The 18,610-nt window shown below is 39.4% G+C and overlaps 1 protein-coding gene across 1 annotated transcript; it reads right to left on the bottom strand.

Annotated features, from left to right (window-relative positions):
- Positions 1-7,033: 7,033 nt before the first annotated feature.
- On the bottom strand, positions 7,034-17,589 carry LOC148046574 (vomeronasal type-2 receptor 26-like). Its single transcript, XM_087712059.1, has 5 exons — positions 17,419-17,589; positions 14,106-14,966; positions 12,796-13,023; positions 10,317-10,443; positions 7,034-8,243 (listed from the first exon to the last, which is right to left on the bottom strand). Exons 1-5 carry the CDS (start codon positions 17,587-17,589, stop codon positions 7,348-7,350), a joined length of 2,283 nt encoding a protein of 760 aa, XP_087568185.1. The 3' UTR covers positions 7,034-7,347.
- Between the last annotated feature and the right edge of the window lie 1,021 nt (positions 17,590-18,610).

Below are 18,610 nucleotides of genomic sequence, written 5' to 3'. Positions count from 1 at the left end.
AATTGTATCTGTCCGCCCCGTGCCAACTCAATGAAGCGGTAGACGTGATGAGCCGAGGCCTTGAAGCCGTTATGGACTGGATGAGGGTTAACAAGCTTGTGCTCAACCCAAAAAAGACCGAGTGGCTGTTGTGTTTCCCTCCCAAAGATTCCACCAATATTCCATCTCTCAGGCTGGGGGGTCAAATTCTATACCCCTCAGAGAGGGTTCGCAACTTGGGAGTCCTCCTGGATCCACAGCTATCGTTTGACCACCACTTAATGGCTGTGACCAGGGGGGCATTCGCCCAGGTTCGCCTGGTGCGCCAGTTGCGACCCTACCTGAATCGGGAGGCTCTCACAACAGTCACCCGGGCCCTTGTGACCTCTAGGCTGGAATACTGCAATGTGCTCTACATGGGGCTGCCCTTGAAGAGCATCCGGCAACTTCAGCTAGTTCAGAACGCGGCCGCGCGAGTGATTGTGGGTGCACCTCGGTACACCCGCATAACACCTATCCTCCGCAAGCTGCGCTGGCTACCTGTCGATCTCCGGATGCGCTTCAAGGTGCTATTAGTCACCCATAAAGCCCTACATGGCAGTGGATCTGGATACTTGAGAGACCGCCTTCTGCCAATTACATCCCTGCGACCAATAAGATCACATAGATTAGGCCTCCTCCGTATTCCATCGGCCAGCCAGTGTCGGCTGGCAACTACAAGGAGGAGGGCCTTCTCAGTAGTAGCCCCGACCCTTTGGAACGAGCTCCCCATGGAGATTCGCACCCTCTCCACCGTCCAGGCCTTCCGCATAGCCCTTAAGAACTGGCTCGCCCGTCAGGCCTGGGGACAATGATAGTTACCCCTCCCGAATGATGAATGTATGTTGTTTACTATTTTATTATATGTCTCTATCTTAACGTCTGTATTCCCCCTCCCCGATTTTATGTGAGCCGCCCTGAGTCCCCTCAGGGAAAAGGGCGGCCTACAAATATTAATAAAATCAAAATCAAAAAAAAAATCAAATCTTTTCTTTAAGTTTCTCTTCCTTGTGTAGTCTATTATCGAACCTCTGATAACAGTCTTCATTGTGTCCCAGAGATTCTGCAGTGATGTGTCTTCTTTCCTATTTTGTTTAAAGAAAAGGACTAGCTCTTTTTCCATTTTTTGTACAAAATCTTTTTCTTTCAATATAGTATTATTTAATGTCCATGTAGGTCTTGCCCTTTGGCCTTTCCATTTAGTTGAAATTGGATTGTGGTCTGCCCAGGTACTTGCTCCAATCTCAATTTCTTTTATGTTACAGCTCAACTCTGCTGAGGCCCATATCATATCTATTCTAGAAAATGATGAGTGTCTATTTGAGTAGAAGGTGTATTGTTCTTTTTTAGCATTTCTTTCTCTCCATATATCTTTTAGATTTACTTCATCTATCATTCTAAAGAAGGATTTTGGCAGAAGCTTTCTAAATAATGTTGAAAAGAGAAAGGATGCCACCAAGCTAAAACAAATAGTCTTTTCAGACTCTTCCCCCCCCCTAAGATAAAAGTCTTTTCAAGGTCATTCTCAGCTCCATCACAGCTCTGTGGTTTGGTCTAACAGAAGTCCAGATATGGAAACAGTAACACCTGTGTAAATAAAGGTTTCAAATGAATTACAGGGGAAATTTTGGTAACAATAGTTCAAGTCCGCTAGATGGCAGTGTTAGCTTGTAGCTTGCATTAGCTTTGTTAAAACTTGTGTAGCGATTGCTAATTACTAATTGTTGAAATACAACCAAAAAGCTAAAAGAAAACAAAAGACAGATCTTCAAAACACTTTAGGTTTAAATTCAATGTCCCCACAAGGTTCAAAATTAAGAATATCGACAGCAAAAAGAGGAGCACAAAAAGCTGATTTAGATTACAAGAAAGTCCAGCCCGGTTTCCAAAGATAAAAAAAGGAATAGAAAAAATAATCTTTCAATTGGCAACATTTATTCTTGCCGCTTTTCTCACTAGTTAGCCTTATTTTAAACTATGTTTCCAAATTTAGAGTGTTCTATTTCCAACAAGAAAAAAAAAGATTTAAAACTCACACCAAATGACATGTTCTTATCCTGTCTCTTTAGGCTATCCGCAGTTTCAACAGCCTTGTGGCTGGTCCAGAAATCACTGGCAAAGAGGGGTTTCTGGGTCTACAGAGACCTTGCGAACGTCTCTGGGACCACTGGATTTCCCTCTACCTTTCACTGTCTCTTTGGGACAGCTTAGATCCAAAAAGGACCATCCAAATGACCCGGTTAGATGGTCCCTTTCAGGAGCTGCTTGAAACTCTGTCTTCTCACTGCTAAGCCCAGAAAGAAAAAACTTTCAAGCTTCATTTCAACTTATGACCCAGACATGAATAAAAACGTCAAACCAGGATCATTACTCTTCCACTACTACCACCACTTCCAATATGCTGCTTGTGTCTACTGCCCCGGCTTAAAACCAAAAATGTTATCATATTTCCTTTCAAAGCCTTTTGTTAATTAAAGATCTGAATGATGTCATTTGTCAGTTAGATGGTAAACAGTAAAAAGTAACAGAGTTGGAAGGGATCTTGGAGGTCATCTAATCGAACCCCCTGCTCACACAGGAGACCTGTGCTAGGGATTCAAACTGCCGAACTTTCTGACTGACAAGCTCAGTGTCTTAGCCACCGAGCCACCTAGTCCGATGGTATCCTTTGCATCACTGAATGCAGGCAATGATGCATGCAATGACAGATCTCTACACTTTTTCTCAAAGATGCTCCAATCTCTCCTTCATTTCTTCTAAAACATAATTGGACATGGCAAAATACTTTCTACCTAAAATCCTTTCCAGGATAGATGGAATGAGGATGACCATATTTCTAGAGAAGACTACCCATACATTTTTTTTTCATATTGACCCAGATCTTCCTTCCTTCCTTCCTTCCTTCCTTCCTCCCTCCCTCCCTCCCTCCCTCCCTTCCTTCCTCCCTCCCTCCCTCCCTTACTTTCCTCCCTCCCTCCTTCCTTTTCTTCCTTCCTACATGCACACACTCTGCTCCATCTCTCCCTTTCTCGTATACTGGATTGACTCCAAAGTTCTTGCACATCCTCTCCTCCCTCTCTAATACCCCCACCCTACACACACACCCTACACACACACACCTCCATCTCATTCCCAGCTCCTTCCTTCCTTCCTTCCTTCCTTCCTCCCCTCCCCTCTCATTTCCTATTGGTGTATTATGTAGGCCATTCAGCAAAAGTCCTAATACTTTGGCTTTGAATAATCATATTGTTATGGTTCAGATTTTATATTATAAATATTACTAGTAGTATTAAACACTTGCCATCACCTGGCAGGCGGAAACAGGAACATACCTTCTCCTCTGGACCTGAAAACTGAACTCTCAACAGCTGATCAGCACTGAGGCAAAAGGGGAGATGCTGTGCTGGAGCCGAGACAACAATCTGGGTCCTCATTTTACCCACCTTGGAAGGGTGGAAGGCTGAGTCGACCTTTAGCCAGTGAGATTTGAACTGCTGAACAGCAGCTAGCAATCATATGAAATAGCCTGCAGTACTGCACTCTAACCACTGCACCACCTCAGCTGCTTTTAAACAATGGCAGAGGGATATTTCTAAGTTTATATGTCAAGGGGAAAAAAAACAAGAATTAAATATAAGTTACTGCAAGATGCTAAGGAAAGAGGGGGGTTTGGTTTACCAGACTTGAAAATGTATTTTGATGCATGCTGACTAGCCTATCTAAAAGAATGGGTGAACCTCCAGAATAAAACATTACCTGAATTAGAGGGATATGAATTAAGGTTTGGATGGCACGGTTATTTATGGTGTGATAAATTTAAAGTTAATGATGATTTTCATAATCACTTTGCTAGAGGTACCATAATAAGAGTTTGGAATAAATATAAAACAAGATTTTCTATGAAGTTTTCTCTATGGTTGTCCCCCCAGGAAGGTTTTTTTAAGAAAAGAAATGGTGGTGAAGTGAGACTGTTGGACGTATGGTAAAATATTATCTTTCAACTCAGGTAGTATATAGTACATATCATTTTTTCCATTACTTTTTAGCCCCACCCCTTTGTTTTGTTTATGTTTTAGCCATGCCCCTTTTGTGATGTATTTATGTTGTGGTTCCACCCCTTTTGTGATGTGTTTTGTTTACAGTGTAACCCCTTCCCTTTTATTACATCGCCACCCCCACCCTAACCCTAACCTTCCCGCCTTCATCACCCCTCCCACCCCTACCCTTACCTTGGAGGTCTATAACATCATATCCTCCAGCCCTCCCGGAACTCCTTTTTAAAGGAAGTACTTTAATGTCACGGTGAGACAAACCTCCGTGACCCATAACCTTCCTCTCCCTGTAGTACGGATTCAAAAACACACACCCGCCCATTGTGACACTTGTGGCCTTTCACACAGGGGCGCTGTAACAACAACAAACACACCAAACCCACAAACCCTTTCAGCATGAATAATTGTGACGTAGTAATTATTCACCAGAGGAACTTCTCATTGGTCCATATTTGTAGAGCCGGAGTTTGACAGCAGCAGCCAATGGCATTGTTGCTCTGCTTCACGGAGATGTAAAAATAAAATACTATATTTGCAAAGAAAAACTGCCTTTCTTGTATGGGAGTTATCTATTTTACAAGACCAGAAGCAAAATGAATGAGGAAGCGGCCTCTGTGGGGGGGAGGGAGGAGGGGGATCTGTTAGCCTGAGAATAAAGACTTCCCAAAACTCAGCGTTTTACACAGCCAGTTTAAAAAGCAATATCAAAGCAAAGTAATAGAACCCTGATATGAGGGGTTTTACAGAGATGTAAAAATAAAATACTATATTTGCAAAGAAAAACCACCTTTCTTGTATGTCAGTTGAGAGAAGAACTTGAATCAGAAGGTCATGTCTGCCATTGGTTTGCATTCAACAACTGAAAGAAAGATTTAAATCATAGATTGAACATCCAAGAAGCAGATGTAGATAGAGATAAAGATTTAAGAGAGGAATTTGTGAAGCAACTAAAAAAAAAACCATAACAATTAAAGTATTGAAATGGGCAAGAGATGATGGTTGGATGGTTTTTTAAGATCAGTTGCTTTGATTTCCTTTTTCCTCTCTTTTTTTTAAAGCATAGAAATTAAGTCACAATGTTCACACATTGATTTGAGATACTTATAAAAAAATAAAAATAAAAAACTTTGGGAAAAAGAAATATTTAAAGTAGATAAAAAGAGTTATGGGTTTAATTTCATTAAAATGAATTGGAAATCTTACTGTATGGTAGTCATGAACATATTATTGTTGAGATTTATAAAATATTATTGTAATTGAACTTGGAAAGTAAACATGTAAAACATTGTATGATTCAGTGGGCAAGGAAGTTTGGAGATAATGTGATGCTTGAACAATGGGAAAATATGTGGATGAAAGGTTTAAAATTTACATTAAACTATGACTTAAAAGAAAATTTCCATATGATTTATTGCTGGTATTTAACACTAGATAAAGTTATCTAGGTACTAATAAAGGTATTTCAGATGAATGTTGGAAGTGTAAAAGTAAAAAAAAAAATGGACTTTTTACTATTTATGGTAGACTGCTGATAAAGCAAAGATATTTTGGAGTAAAATTCATATTTTAATACAGAAAATTTTTAAAACAAAGATAAAGATGAAACCAGAAACTTTTCTTTTTGTGTTTAATGGAAAAAGAGTTGGAGAAAAAATTTACAACTTTGATCTTAAAATACAATAGCAGAGTTGGAAGGGACCTTGGAGGTCTTCTAGTCCAACCCTATACCATTTCAGACAAATTGCTATCCAACATCTTCTTACAGACTTCCAGTGTTGGGGCATTCACAATTTCTGGAGGCAAGCAGGTCCACTGATTAATTTTTCTAACTGTCAGGAAATTTTTCCTCAGTTCTAAGTTGCTTCTCTCCTTGATTAGTTTCCACCCATTGCTTCTTGTTCTACCCTCAGGTGCTTTGGAGAATAGTTTGACTCCATCTTCTTTGTAGCAGACCCTGAGATATTGGAACACTGCTATCATGTCTCCCCTAGTCCTTCTTTCTATTAAACTAGACATACCCAGTTCCTGCAACCGTTCTTCATATATTTTAGTCTCTAGTCCCCTAATCATCTTTGTTTCTCTTCTCTGCACTCTTTCTAGAGTCTCCACATCTTTTCTATATCGTGGCGACCAAAACTGAATGCCATATTCCAAGTGTGGTCTTACCAAGGCATTATAAAGTGATATTAACACTTCACGTGATCTTAATTCTATCCATTTGTTTATGTAGCCTAGAACTGTGTTGGCTTTTTTGGCAGCTGCTTCACACTGCTGGCTCATATTTAAATGGTTGTCCACTAGGACTCCAAGATCCCTATCACAGTTACTACTATTGAGCAAGGTACCACCCTTAGTGTACCTGTGCATTTTGTTTTTCTCGCCTAAATATAGAACCTCACTCTTTTAACCATTGAATTTCATTTTATTAGAAAGTGCCCAATGTTCAAGTTTGTCAAGATCCTTCTGTATCTTTAGCCTATCTTCTGTAGTGTTGGCTATTCCTGTCATCTTGGTGTCATCTGCAAAATTGATGAGTTCCCCATTTATCCCCTCATCCAGATCATTGATGAAGATGTTGAAGTATACTGGGTCTAAAACAGAGCCTTGGGGTACTCCACTGCATACTTCCCTCCATGTAGAATACCATTGAGGACTAAACATTGAGTGCGTTTGGTCTTATATATGTTGACAGCAGTAAGACAATTGTACGCAAAAAATGGAAGGACATTTCAATTCCCAGCATGGACGAATGGCTACAGAATCTGATGGAGTTGGAAGAAATAGCTAAATTGACCATTTTGATTAATGAAAAGAATATAAGTACTTTTGTTGCTGCATGGAGACTGTTTCTGACCTTTTTGCTTGAGGTAGAAAAAGAATGAAATTTGATTTTAGGTTTTACCAATTAGATTAATATGTGTTTATAGAAATGACTACTTATATTATTATGGAAAAGCAAAAAGTTGTGGTTTGATGTTAATGCTTTATTTTACTACAACAGAGGGAGTTGGAAATCAATGCTTTTCTTTTCTTTTCTCCAGGATCTCATCATTTTTCTTTTCCCTCTTTTCCCCATCGTCTTCCTATTTACTTTTGTATTTTATTCTGTAACCTAATAAAGTATTCTTATTTCATGCACCAAGTATAGATTTTTAATGATATTCTGATTCCAGAGTCAAGAAATACCATTATCTAATGAGTTTTGCATTTTGTGCTTCAATAGAGGGAAGGTTGTGTTCAACTGAATCAATGAGCAAACTGAAATCCATGTTCATTATCATTTTTTTACTAATTGTTTCTTTGTATTCAAATCAGGCCTCAAAATAATGATATAGCACTTGGGGGAAAAGATGCAGCCCAGTAATCCAGCTGCAGAAGCCAAAATGGAGAAGATCTCCACAGCCACCATGTATTTCCCCTTGGTACTCAAATAGGTTGGAACAAATGATATCCAGACACTACAAAAGACCAACATGCTAAAGGTGATAAATTTAGCTTCATTAAAGCTGTCAGGCAACTTCCTAGCTAGGAAGGCTACTGTGAAGCTGACAGAAGTCAAGAACCCCAGAAAACTAAGAACAATATAAAACATTGTGGTTGAACCTTCATTACATTTGAGGACAATTTCTTCCGCTATGGAATGCACGTCAGAATCTGGGAACGGGGGAGAACTTGCCAACCATATTACACAAATAGTGAATTGTGCTAGGGAGCAAGATAAGACAATAGTGTTGGCCAGTCTTTTCCCCACCCATTTCCTCATTTTGGAGCTTGGCTTGGTGGCCATGAAAGCAAGGATAACAATTGTTGTTTTGCCCAATATGCAAGAAAGAGCTACAGCGAAGATGATGCCAAAAGAAGTTTGCTGCATTAGACATTTCACTTGATCAGGTTGCCCAATAAAGAACAAACTGCAAATGAAAGAGAGCAGGAGACCAATGAGAAGAATGTAGGTGAGGTTCCGGTTGTTGGCTTTGACAATGGGAGTTTCCTGGTGTTTAATGAAGATGCCCAACACCAAAGCTGTGATAAAGGAAAAGAAAAGACTAATGGTGGCTAAGGTGACTCCCAGTGGCTCATTGTAAGACAAGAAAGATGCTCTTTTTAGAATGCAGAGATTTTGAGCCTTGTTTGGATATTGGTCTTCTGAACATTGGAAGCAATCAACTGCATCTGGTAAATAAAAGCATCATGGTCAGTTTTTTAGAAATAGATAGTTGAACTGAGAGTTAATGAATTCATTTATTTCTCATTTAGTAATAGCAATAGCCCTTAAACTTATATACTGCTTCATAGTGCTTTCCAGCCCTCTCTAAGTGGTTTACAGAGTCAGCTTATTGCCCCCAACAATCTGGGTCCTCATTTCACCTATCTTGGAAGTATGGAAGGCTGAGTCAACCTTGAGCCTGGAGAGATTCAAACTGCCAAACTGCTGGCAGCTGGTGATCAGCAGAAGTAGCTTGCAGTTCTGCACTCTAACCACTGTGCCACCGCACCACCGATAATGCTTTTTTATATTTAGTGCCATTCTATAAGTATGCCAAATCAATCAATCTATCTATCATCTATCAATCCATCTATCTATATATCATCTATATATCATTTGTCTTCTATCTATCAGGAGAGAGAGGGGGAGAGAGAAGGAGGGAGAGAGAGAGAGAGAGCACTTTCTGGTGAGGTCTCTCCTTATTAAAAAATCTAATAATAGAATATTTTATCATTCAGAACTCAACTAAACAGCAAAAAAATGTTCTGATTTAGGTGGAGGAGGAAGATGTATATTATATGCTATACTATTACATAATTAGCTCTTAAAATTAACAACTAGATCCCAATTCTATCCTAGTCCTCTTTTTCACACACACATATATCAGAGAGAGAGGGAGGGAGGGAGGGCAGAGGAGATGGAAAATACCTCAACCTAGAAAGGAAAAAATGTAGTAAATTTAATATATTTAACATTTATCTGGCAATATCATTGCAGGATCCAATTGGTCACTGTGACTAGAGGTTTAGTTTTCCAAGCTTTGGGACTCAGGCTGGAATCCATCCAGCCCGGCTCAATGATTTCTCAGCATATAGAGCAGTAAATACATCTGAGATGAGTATGACAGTCATACAATATTTCAGCCAACTTAAACAAAGCAACAGTATAACAAAAAAGAAAGGGTGGGAAATGAGAGGAACAGATGGTGCCCCAGTGAGGTTTTATGGACTCCCCAAGATACACAAAGTAGGGGTCCTTCTCAGACCTATTGCAGCTCCAAAGGAGTTGCAGTTCCCACTGTTCTGACTTAGGCTTCCCCAAACCACGAAGCAGACTCCTTATCCCAACAAACCCTTTTTGATTAAGGTACTATGAATTCCTCTCATTCATATCCAGCAAAGTCCCAGCAAACAGTCTTTTAAGGGTGAATTTACAATCACATGCCTTATCTGGCTTCGAGAACTGCCAGGCTGATATCTTCAAAACACAACACTGTTTAAGAAAGTACTTGGAAAGGAGTCTCTGAGAGTCACAAACCAATTAAGCAAACTGATTGTCTCCTGCAAACTCCACTCTCCTTTCTCTTCTCTTTATTCCCTATGGAAGGGGCCATTCACCGTCCACCTGTGCCTTTACTCCCGAGTCGGCCCTTGTTCCTTAGCTATTCCCTTCTCCTGGCAGCTCTGCACATGTGCACATTGGGAACAGGCTCCAGCTGTTCTTCTGCCCCACTGATCTCTGACTCTGAAGGCAGCTGATAACCTTTGGGCAGCCCTGACCCCATCTCTGCCTCCAATGGAAAGCATTCATCAGATCCTTCCCAGGACTCCAGGACTCCAGGACTGGCCCATGTTCTTCCCCAACCTCCTCATTGCCTGAGTCTGCCACCAGCTCCTCTGGCCACTGGCAGGCCACAACACCCATGTGCAATCTGGCTAAATGGCTAGTAAAACCCTTAAGCTTCCCAACTCCATCCCTGAACAGCATGGTAATATCCTCCACACCATTTTTAATCTGGAGAGAGAGAGAATCTCCCTAAGGATGGGCTCTAGCATGAGTCTGAAAGCTTGGAAGACTAAGTGACTGACTCAGATTGGATCCTGCAACATTATCCTGGGACACATGTCTTTGTCTTCATTCATTAGCAATATCATTGGTTCAGCCACCATATTAGAAGTCAGTTGTAGAAAGTTTTAAAAGAATAGAATTTTGAATCACAGTTAAGGAGACTGAATAGTCCTGCACAAGACAACTCTTACCCATCTGGTTTGAAATTTTCCCTTTTGCACATCGAAAGCAATCATAACAGCAAAATGGCTTCCCTTCTATTTTCATCTTCCTGGACCCTGAATAGCAATTGTCATTGCATACAGAAAGAGGTGGAACCTATCAAGATGTATAAAGCAGGATTTATTGAAAATAATAAGGTGTTTTTTTTCATAAAAATTCTATTTCAAAGTGGATTGTACTTTTAAATAACAAACATAGGAGGTAGATGGCCTGAAAACACCTGCTTTTTAGAGCAATTATAGCAATATTACTTATATACTGCTTCACAGTGCTTTTACATCTCTCTCTAGGTGATTTACAGAGTCTGCATATTGCCCACAACAATTTGGGTCCTCGGAAGGATGGAAGGCTGAGTCAACCTTGAGCTTGGTGAGATTTGAACTGCCAATTTGCAGTCAGTCAGTACTCAGCAGAAGTAGCCTGCAGTAGTGCACTCTAACCACTGCGCCACCGTGGCTCAATTATATTAAATCAATTATATTAATTATTTTATTATCTTAAATCAATGGAAATTTTGTAGAAAATACGGCAGCTATAAAAACCAAGGTTAGGAAAAGAAGAATTGGACATGAAATTAATATCATTTTGCTAGGTGAAAGTCAAAATCCAGAAGAAATTGTTGGCCATCCATAAATTATATGGAAATAGAGATGAATGATCTTTAACCCTTGGTTTCAATTCCTTTTTTTTAATGTTTGAGAAAGTAATGGTTAGGTGTTCTCTCTGGATCAGAGTTTTGTTGGTGTTGTGAAGTTGTGTCCAACTCATCACCAGCCCATAGACAATGTTTCTCCAGGACATCCTGTCCTCTATCAGCCTCTGGAGTCTCTTTAAGCTCACACAGATTGTTTCAGTGATTCCATCCAGCCACCTCATTCTCTGTTGTACCCTTCTTCTTTTGCCCTCAATCTTTCCCAGCATTAGGCTCTTCTCTAGTGAGTCCTTCCTTTTCATTAAGTGGCCAAAGTATTTGAGTTTCATCTTCAGGAACTGGCCTTCTAAAGAGCAGTCAGGGTTGATCTCCTCTAGGACTGACAGGTTGGATCACCTTGCAATCTAAGGGACTCGCAGGAGTCTTCTCTAGCACCAGAGTTCAAAGGCCTCAAAAACATCCTCAAGAAAAGAGATGTCATCTTGCTTCCTACTACATTTTTCACAAAATATTTAAGCAAAAGTAAACAATTTTTATAAAAAAATTAGTTCCAATTTAAAATTAAAAGTAACTTCAAATTTAATATATATACCGCAAATCCAGCTTCAATAAAATCAAAGAGCTATTGGGAAATAAACCATGGATTTTCCAAACATACCATCTCATTATTATGGAAATCTTTTAACACAGCAGGAGAAATCTCCTAATGCAGTAAGATTAAAATTACTGCACTATGTTCAAACTTTGTGTACTATGTTATATGTAGTTTTAATTACTTTAATGTACTTTCAAATATGTTTTTTTTTAATTAGGCAATTTTGAAATGCCATCAAGAAAAGACTTTAGGTGTTGCATTAAGTATTGCTAATATCATTAGATATAAATAAATTATTTTAATTCTTGGTATTTGAATTTGAATTTGAATTTGAATTTATTAAAATTTATAGGCCGCCCTTTTCCCTGAGGGGACTCAGGGCGGCTCACAATCACAAGGGAGGGAAGTGCAACATCAAAAACAAAACAAAATGTGAACAAAGAAAAAAATAGTAAAACGCAACTTTCGTTCAACAATCAAACACTCGGGCGGGTGAATTAGGAACCTATCCCCAGGCCTGCTGGGAGAGCCAGATCTTGAGGGCTGCGCGGAAGGTCTGGACGGTGGTGAGGGTACGGATCTCAGCGGGGAGATCGTTCCACAGGGTCGGAGCTGCAACAGAAAAGGCTCTCCTCCGTGTAGTCGCCAGTCGGCATTGACTGGCAGATGGGATTCGGAGGAGGCCCAGTCTGTGCGATCGAATTGGTCGAAGGGAGGTGATCGGCAGGAGGCGGTCTCTCAAGTACCCAGATCCACTACCATGGAGTGGTATATATGAGCCACAGTGGCACAGTGGTTATAGTGCAGTACTGCAGGCTACTTCTGCTGGTCACCGGCAGCTGGCAGATCAAATTTCACCAGGCTCAAGGTTGACTCAGCCTTCCATCCTTCCGAGGTCGGTAAAATGAGGACCCAGATTGTTGGGGGCAATAGGCTGACTTTGTAAACTGTTTTGAGAGAGCTGTAAAGCACTATGAAGTTATATATAAATCTAAGTTCTATTGCTACATAGATATTTAAGTCTTTATAGCCTTTGAAAGTCTTCAGTATTTCAGTCTTCAATGTTACATCTCAAGTTTCTGAAAACACCTCTACAGTTTTCAAGCTGACATCTGAAGACAGATCTATTCAAATCTATAATTCTGAAAGCAAGAGGGGGAGTTAAAGAATGTGCACCATTCGAAATCTGAGCAAGGAATACCTGGTTAAACATAGTGGGCCAGGTGATGTCCTGTGCAGAAAGGGTGATCAGCTTGTCTGGAGAAGCTGTTGGGTCAATCTTTCCAACTTTGACTTTAATAAAGGTCTCATTTGGGAAGGTGACCCAATTGAAAATGTCAAATCCAGTCTCTAGGTCACCATTTTCATTAAGGAAGATTTTCTGTCCTGCAGTGTTATTAAATGAGATAGTTCTCAAATAGTGATGGAGCTAAACAGAAGCGAAGGTTGACAATTAATAGAGTGGGAAGAAAGGGAGGGAGGGAGGACAGTTAAAACATTAAAAATTGTAAAAGTAAATATTTATAATAATACATTGAAAACTGCCAAGAAATCAAGAAAGAATGAACAAAAGGAAGGAAGGAGGGAGGGAGGGACTGAGGGAGGTTAAAATACTAAAATTTGTAAAAGTAAATATAATAGTATACTGAAAACTGCCAATAATATCTTCTCTTCCAAGAAATCAAGAATTAATGAACAAAAGGAAGAAAGGAGAGATGGATGGAGGATGGATGGAAGGAAGGAAGGTTAAAATACTAAAATTTAATTTAATTTAATTTAATTATCAAAATTTATATGCTGCCCAATCCCGAAGGACTCTGGGCGACTTACAAAAAAAAAGAGAAAAAAACAGTTTAAAATCACAACACCACATACATTCATTCTAATCTGGGCTGAATCTCAACAATGAGGTCAACAGCCCCAGGCCTGCCGGAACAGCCAGGTTTTTACAGATTTCCTGAAGGCCATGAGAGTGGGTATGGTCTGGATCTCCGGGGGTAGCTGGTTCCAGAGAGTCAGAGCAGCCACAGAGAAGGCTCTCCTCCGAGGGCCCGCCAGCCGACACTGTCTGGCTGACAGCATCTGAAGGAGGCCCAATCTGTGGGATCTTACTGGCCTCTGGGAGGTATGTGGCAGTAGGCCGTCTCGAAATGTAAAAGTAAATACAATAATGTACAAAAAACTGCCAATAATATCTTCTCTTTTGAGAAATCAAGAAATAAAGAGTGAAAGAATGAATGAACAAAAGGAGGAAGAGAGAGAGAGAGGGAGGGAGGAAAGAAGATATAGCTCCGTCTTCTTAATGTTTTCCTCCTCCTTAGAATTATTGTAGCCTTGTTTTCTATTCCCAATTACACAGATTCCTTCAAGTGCTGAAAGGATGAGAAAAGTGGAGTGACAGGAGACCTAAAATAGTCACTCCAGTATTCTCATTTGCCATCCCCACACTAGAACAGCTCACTGCCCTCAGATAAAAGAGCAATGGGAAATGTTCATTCACTCTCTTATTACCTGCCATGTGTTTTGAATAAAAAATTTGGATCGCTCAACTTTTGCCCTTGTTCTGTATTTGGACTTGGGGAAAATCATGGCTTGTAGAGCATGTGCCACAGCATAGACTGCATTGTAGATGCTGTAACTCTGTCCGGTCATGGTGGTGTCAAACACAGACTTAGGAAGATTGTCCAACTTCTCTTCTCCGGTGCACAGCATTCCAGTGTCTTCATCTAACTTATCTTTAGGAAAAGAGCAATCAAAAACCTGCTCCCAAAACACTTTCATTAAATGGTCTTCCATTTCTGATGTTGGGTTTCTTGTCTGAAGGAATTTATTGAATCCAGAGATCTCCTTGGAAGAAATTGCAAAAGATATCACACCATGGAAAAAGTCTACACCACACACTCTTTGAAAGGGAAGGGATGTGAACTCCATCTGGCCTGGCATTATCCAAACTTTGTCTTTTCTCTTGACAGGCATCTCTTCAAATGCTGGAAAATAGGGCAGCATTCTAAAAATCACAGTGACCTGGTTTTCACAATATAGGATAATAACATTGGCTGTACTATTCATGATCGTAATGTACATTTTACTAAAATCTTTAAATACATCACCAATATTATTAGAAAATATTTCTTTGGCCATCGGTTCCATGAAGTCAAAGCAGATACCTTTCTGGGGAAACAAAGTAATAGCATTTTGCATGAATCTCTCTCCATTTTCATTACGTTGGACAATCAGTCCAACCCACGTCCACCTTAAGTACAACAGCAATTGGAGAATACCCATAATCTGTTGGTCACCATCTGGGAAAAAACGATGCAAAAGGGCAGTTTTTATCTCATCTTCTATCACTGGAGAAGATCCATATATTAGCTAAATATTAAAAAAAAGGAATATGGTTTTCCAACTGAAGTATTCATTATCTTTGAAAAATCTGTTATTAATTCATACTCTTTCATCACCACTACCAAGATCTAATCATATTTCAAAAAATGATGTGCAGAATTTTCATTCAAGGCCTGCAATTCTAGGAGACCAGAGGTGGTATTCAGCAGATTCTGACCAGTTCTGGAGAACTGGTAGTGGAAATTTTGAGTAGATCAGAGAACCAGTAAATACCACCACTGACTGGCCCCACCCGCATCTATTCTCTGCCTCCCGAGTCCTAGCTAATTGGGAGGAAATGGAGAATTTCCACTAAATCTCAATCATATTTTATCCTTCCTCTGCCACATCCATCAAGCCATGTCCACTAAGCAATGCCATGCCCAACAAGCCACGCCCACAGAACCAGTAGTAAATTCTTTTGAATCCAATCACTGTAAGAGACATACAAAAGCTGGAGACCTCAGAAATGTTTTAATTTAGGAAATATTTTACTAAAAATTGATCACAAATGTTAAGGGTTAAAGCTATTTGGTTCTGATTAAAGAAGGAAACACATCCCAGTGTTTTCCTAGTTTGTCCTCATAGGAAACAGCAAAAAATGACATTGTGGTGAGATGGGATAAGATAAATGATGCAAGAACATTGCTTTGTATTCAATATATACACAGCCTCCTGTATGTTTTTTTAGTTCTCACTTCATAATCTTTATGCATCCTGATCAGGGGTGGGTTGTTGCTGCCATTGCTTCTAGTTCACTGTATGTGCATGTATAGTTGAGTGTAAATTGCTCTGCGCATGCGCAGAACATAAAAAAATGATTAAAAACCAAGCCAGCAATGACAGTGGCGATCGGGGAACCAGTTCAGAGGTGTGGCCAGCCTGCTGTCCCTACCAGTTCAGTGATCCAGTCCCAATGTCCATTACCAGTTCACCTGAACCGGTGTGAACCAGTAGCAACCCAACGCTGATTCTAATCTGGATATATACCAATATGCATGCAACTAGGGGTTGCTAACATGGAAAGGGCACCACACTGAATCTGCACAGTGAATGAATTTCCTCCTTTTCATTTCAATTATTTCACATTCTGCTAATATAATGGCCTCTTACTTTCCAGATTATGTTATCTGAATCCCAAGATAGCATACTGTGAATCAAATATTTTCCCTCAGCATTTTCAACTGGGAACATAAAATATGAAATTTCACAGTGACAAACATTGTGTGACATAAAATATTCAGATGCTAAATCTTTGGATCATTTCCCCCATTTTCAATATTTGGCAGAGGCAAAAATAGTGTCTTACACATTACAGAGACTTAAGTCACTAATTTCAGGCAAAAGGAGGAGGAGGAGGAGGAGGGGGGGGAACAAGAAGAAGGAGAAGGAGAAGAAGAAAAAATCATAATATTATGATAAGATTTACTAAATATCAACAATCATTAGCAAGAATATCTAATACACAACGTAGTACGTTAACTAGCTGTTTGTCTTTCAGCTATGCTCTTTTTTTTAACTGCAAGAGGGAGAACACAGGCAGGCAGGAATGAAAGGAGAGGGAGGGAGGGGGAGAAAAAGAGAGAAGGATGGATGGATAGATGGATGAGAGAGGGAGGGAGGAAGAAGGCAGGCAGACAGACAGGAAGGAAAGGAGAGGGAGGGAGGGAGGAAGGAAGGTTAATTTGCAATATAAAACTCAAGATACTATTCCCAAATAATAACATAATAAATGGACTTTGATTAGGTCCATGATTCCATAATATTACGATGAAAATGTAATAGGATTTTTTATCCTGTCTATTTATAAATAGGTCAAGAAATTATGGTATATTAATTGGTTTAATTGGTATTAATTAATTAATTAATTGTCTTTTGTTTCTTAGGCAGAACCTCTTTCCCTTGTGCCCCAATGTCATCCATATAGTCCATTACACCTAAGTGACAATTAAGGAGTAAATCAAATATAGTACCTAAAAATAACCATACCATATGGCCATGACATATTTTGTTCATCTCTATTTGGATTACCCTTTTATTTCCAAATCACAAAATGTAATATAAAAGAATTGCTTGATGATTTATTGTTGCTTTATAAACTTAGGTTTGTAAATGAGTGGAGGGGGTGGAGAGGAGGGTCTGGGAAAGCAACTATAACCTTACATTAAAAGTTAACATTACTATTCATGATTGGGGTTTCCTGGTCTGGACTCTCTATAAAAAGGTTGGCATCAATTTTGCCAGCCTAGAAGTGTTCACCCTGTCTCTATTGCCTTTGTATTCCAGAGAATGAGGAAGGTGTCAATTCTGAAATGCTTTCTCAAATCTTCTGGTTTGGACTCAAATTTATTTCATTACACCATTGTCTAGGTTGCATCTCTTCCTCCTCTCTCAAGATTGCTCTCACAGCCCATTAGATTTATTCAAGAAGAAATCTCACCTGGGGCATCTTGTAGACATTCAAAATGTTGGCTATGAAGGGGCAAATATGAGAGGTAGGTCCCGCAATAACAGATAATGCCCAATCCTTGGTATCACACTTATAGTTGGGAATGAATCTGCTCCGTGTTGAGAGAAGCTCCATTGAAGCCAAGTAGGTCCATCTCGCCATGAAGTAACTGTTAGAGATGTGCATACCCAGAGTCACATTGGGTAAAATGTGATCGTTTTCATTGATCTCCTTTACAGCAAAAACCAAGGCCAGGATATGTTGATAGTTCTGTAGGAAAAATCTGCAATGAGAGATACACATCTAAATCATATTTCATTTCCTAAAGAACATGAAATTACATATACTTTATTTGTAATTCAACTAAACACTACACAGAAAACCTGATTGAATAGTACGCTTAAGGAAATCATGTAAATGCCATAGCACTCAGAAACTGCTTCCATTGCTACAGAGGCACTGAATTGTATGAATAATTTGTAAATTGCATGACCACCAAATGTATAACATTCTAATAGAAGAATATGAAATCAAATGCAATATTTATATAATAATTGAAATATTATTCAAAAAATAATTCAGAGCAACAATAATTCCGAGGGAAAATGTACTTGGGAAAAACATAAAAGTATAATTTTTCAGTGGAAGATGGTGACTGTTATGATTCTTTCAATGATTATAAACAATTTTCAGTAGGAAATAGATGAATTGCTCAAAGGAACATTACTAATTATTAATATCACACACAAACACACACACACACACAAGATACAGAGACTAGAAAGAGTACAGGGAAGATGGTTAGGGGACTTGGGGCTAAAACATATGAAGAATAGTTGTAGGAATGGGTTATATTTAGTTTAATGAAAAGAAGGACTAGGGGAGACATGATAGCTGTATTCCAATATCTAAGAGGCTGCCACAGAGAAGAGGGAGTCAAGCTATTCTCCAAAGCACCTGAGGGCAGGACAAGAAGTAATGGATGGAAACTAATCAAGGAGAGAAGCAACCTAGAACTAAGGAGAAATTTCCTGACAGTGAGAACAATTAATTAGTGGAATGGCTTCCCTTCAGAAGTTGTGGGTGCTCCATCACTGGAGGTTTTCAAGAAGAGTTTGGACAAACAATTGTCTGAAATGGTAAAGGTTTTTTTGGGCTGAACAGAGGGTTGGATTAGAAGACC

The sequence above is a fragment of the Thamnophis sirtalis genome, unplaced genomic scaffold, assembly GCF_051295495.1.
Source record: "Thamnophis sirtalis isolate CommonGarterSnake01/CBP01778 unplaced genomic scaffold, rThaSir2_p1.2 scaffold_4, whole genome shotgun sequence".
NCBI lineage: Eukaryota > Metazoa > Chordata > Lepidosauria > Squamata > Natricidae > Thamnophis > Thamnophis sirtalis.
This window is presented reverse-complemented; position numbering and strand designations above follow the sequence as displayed.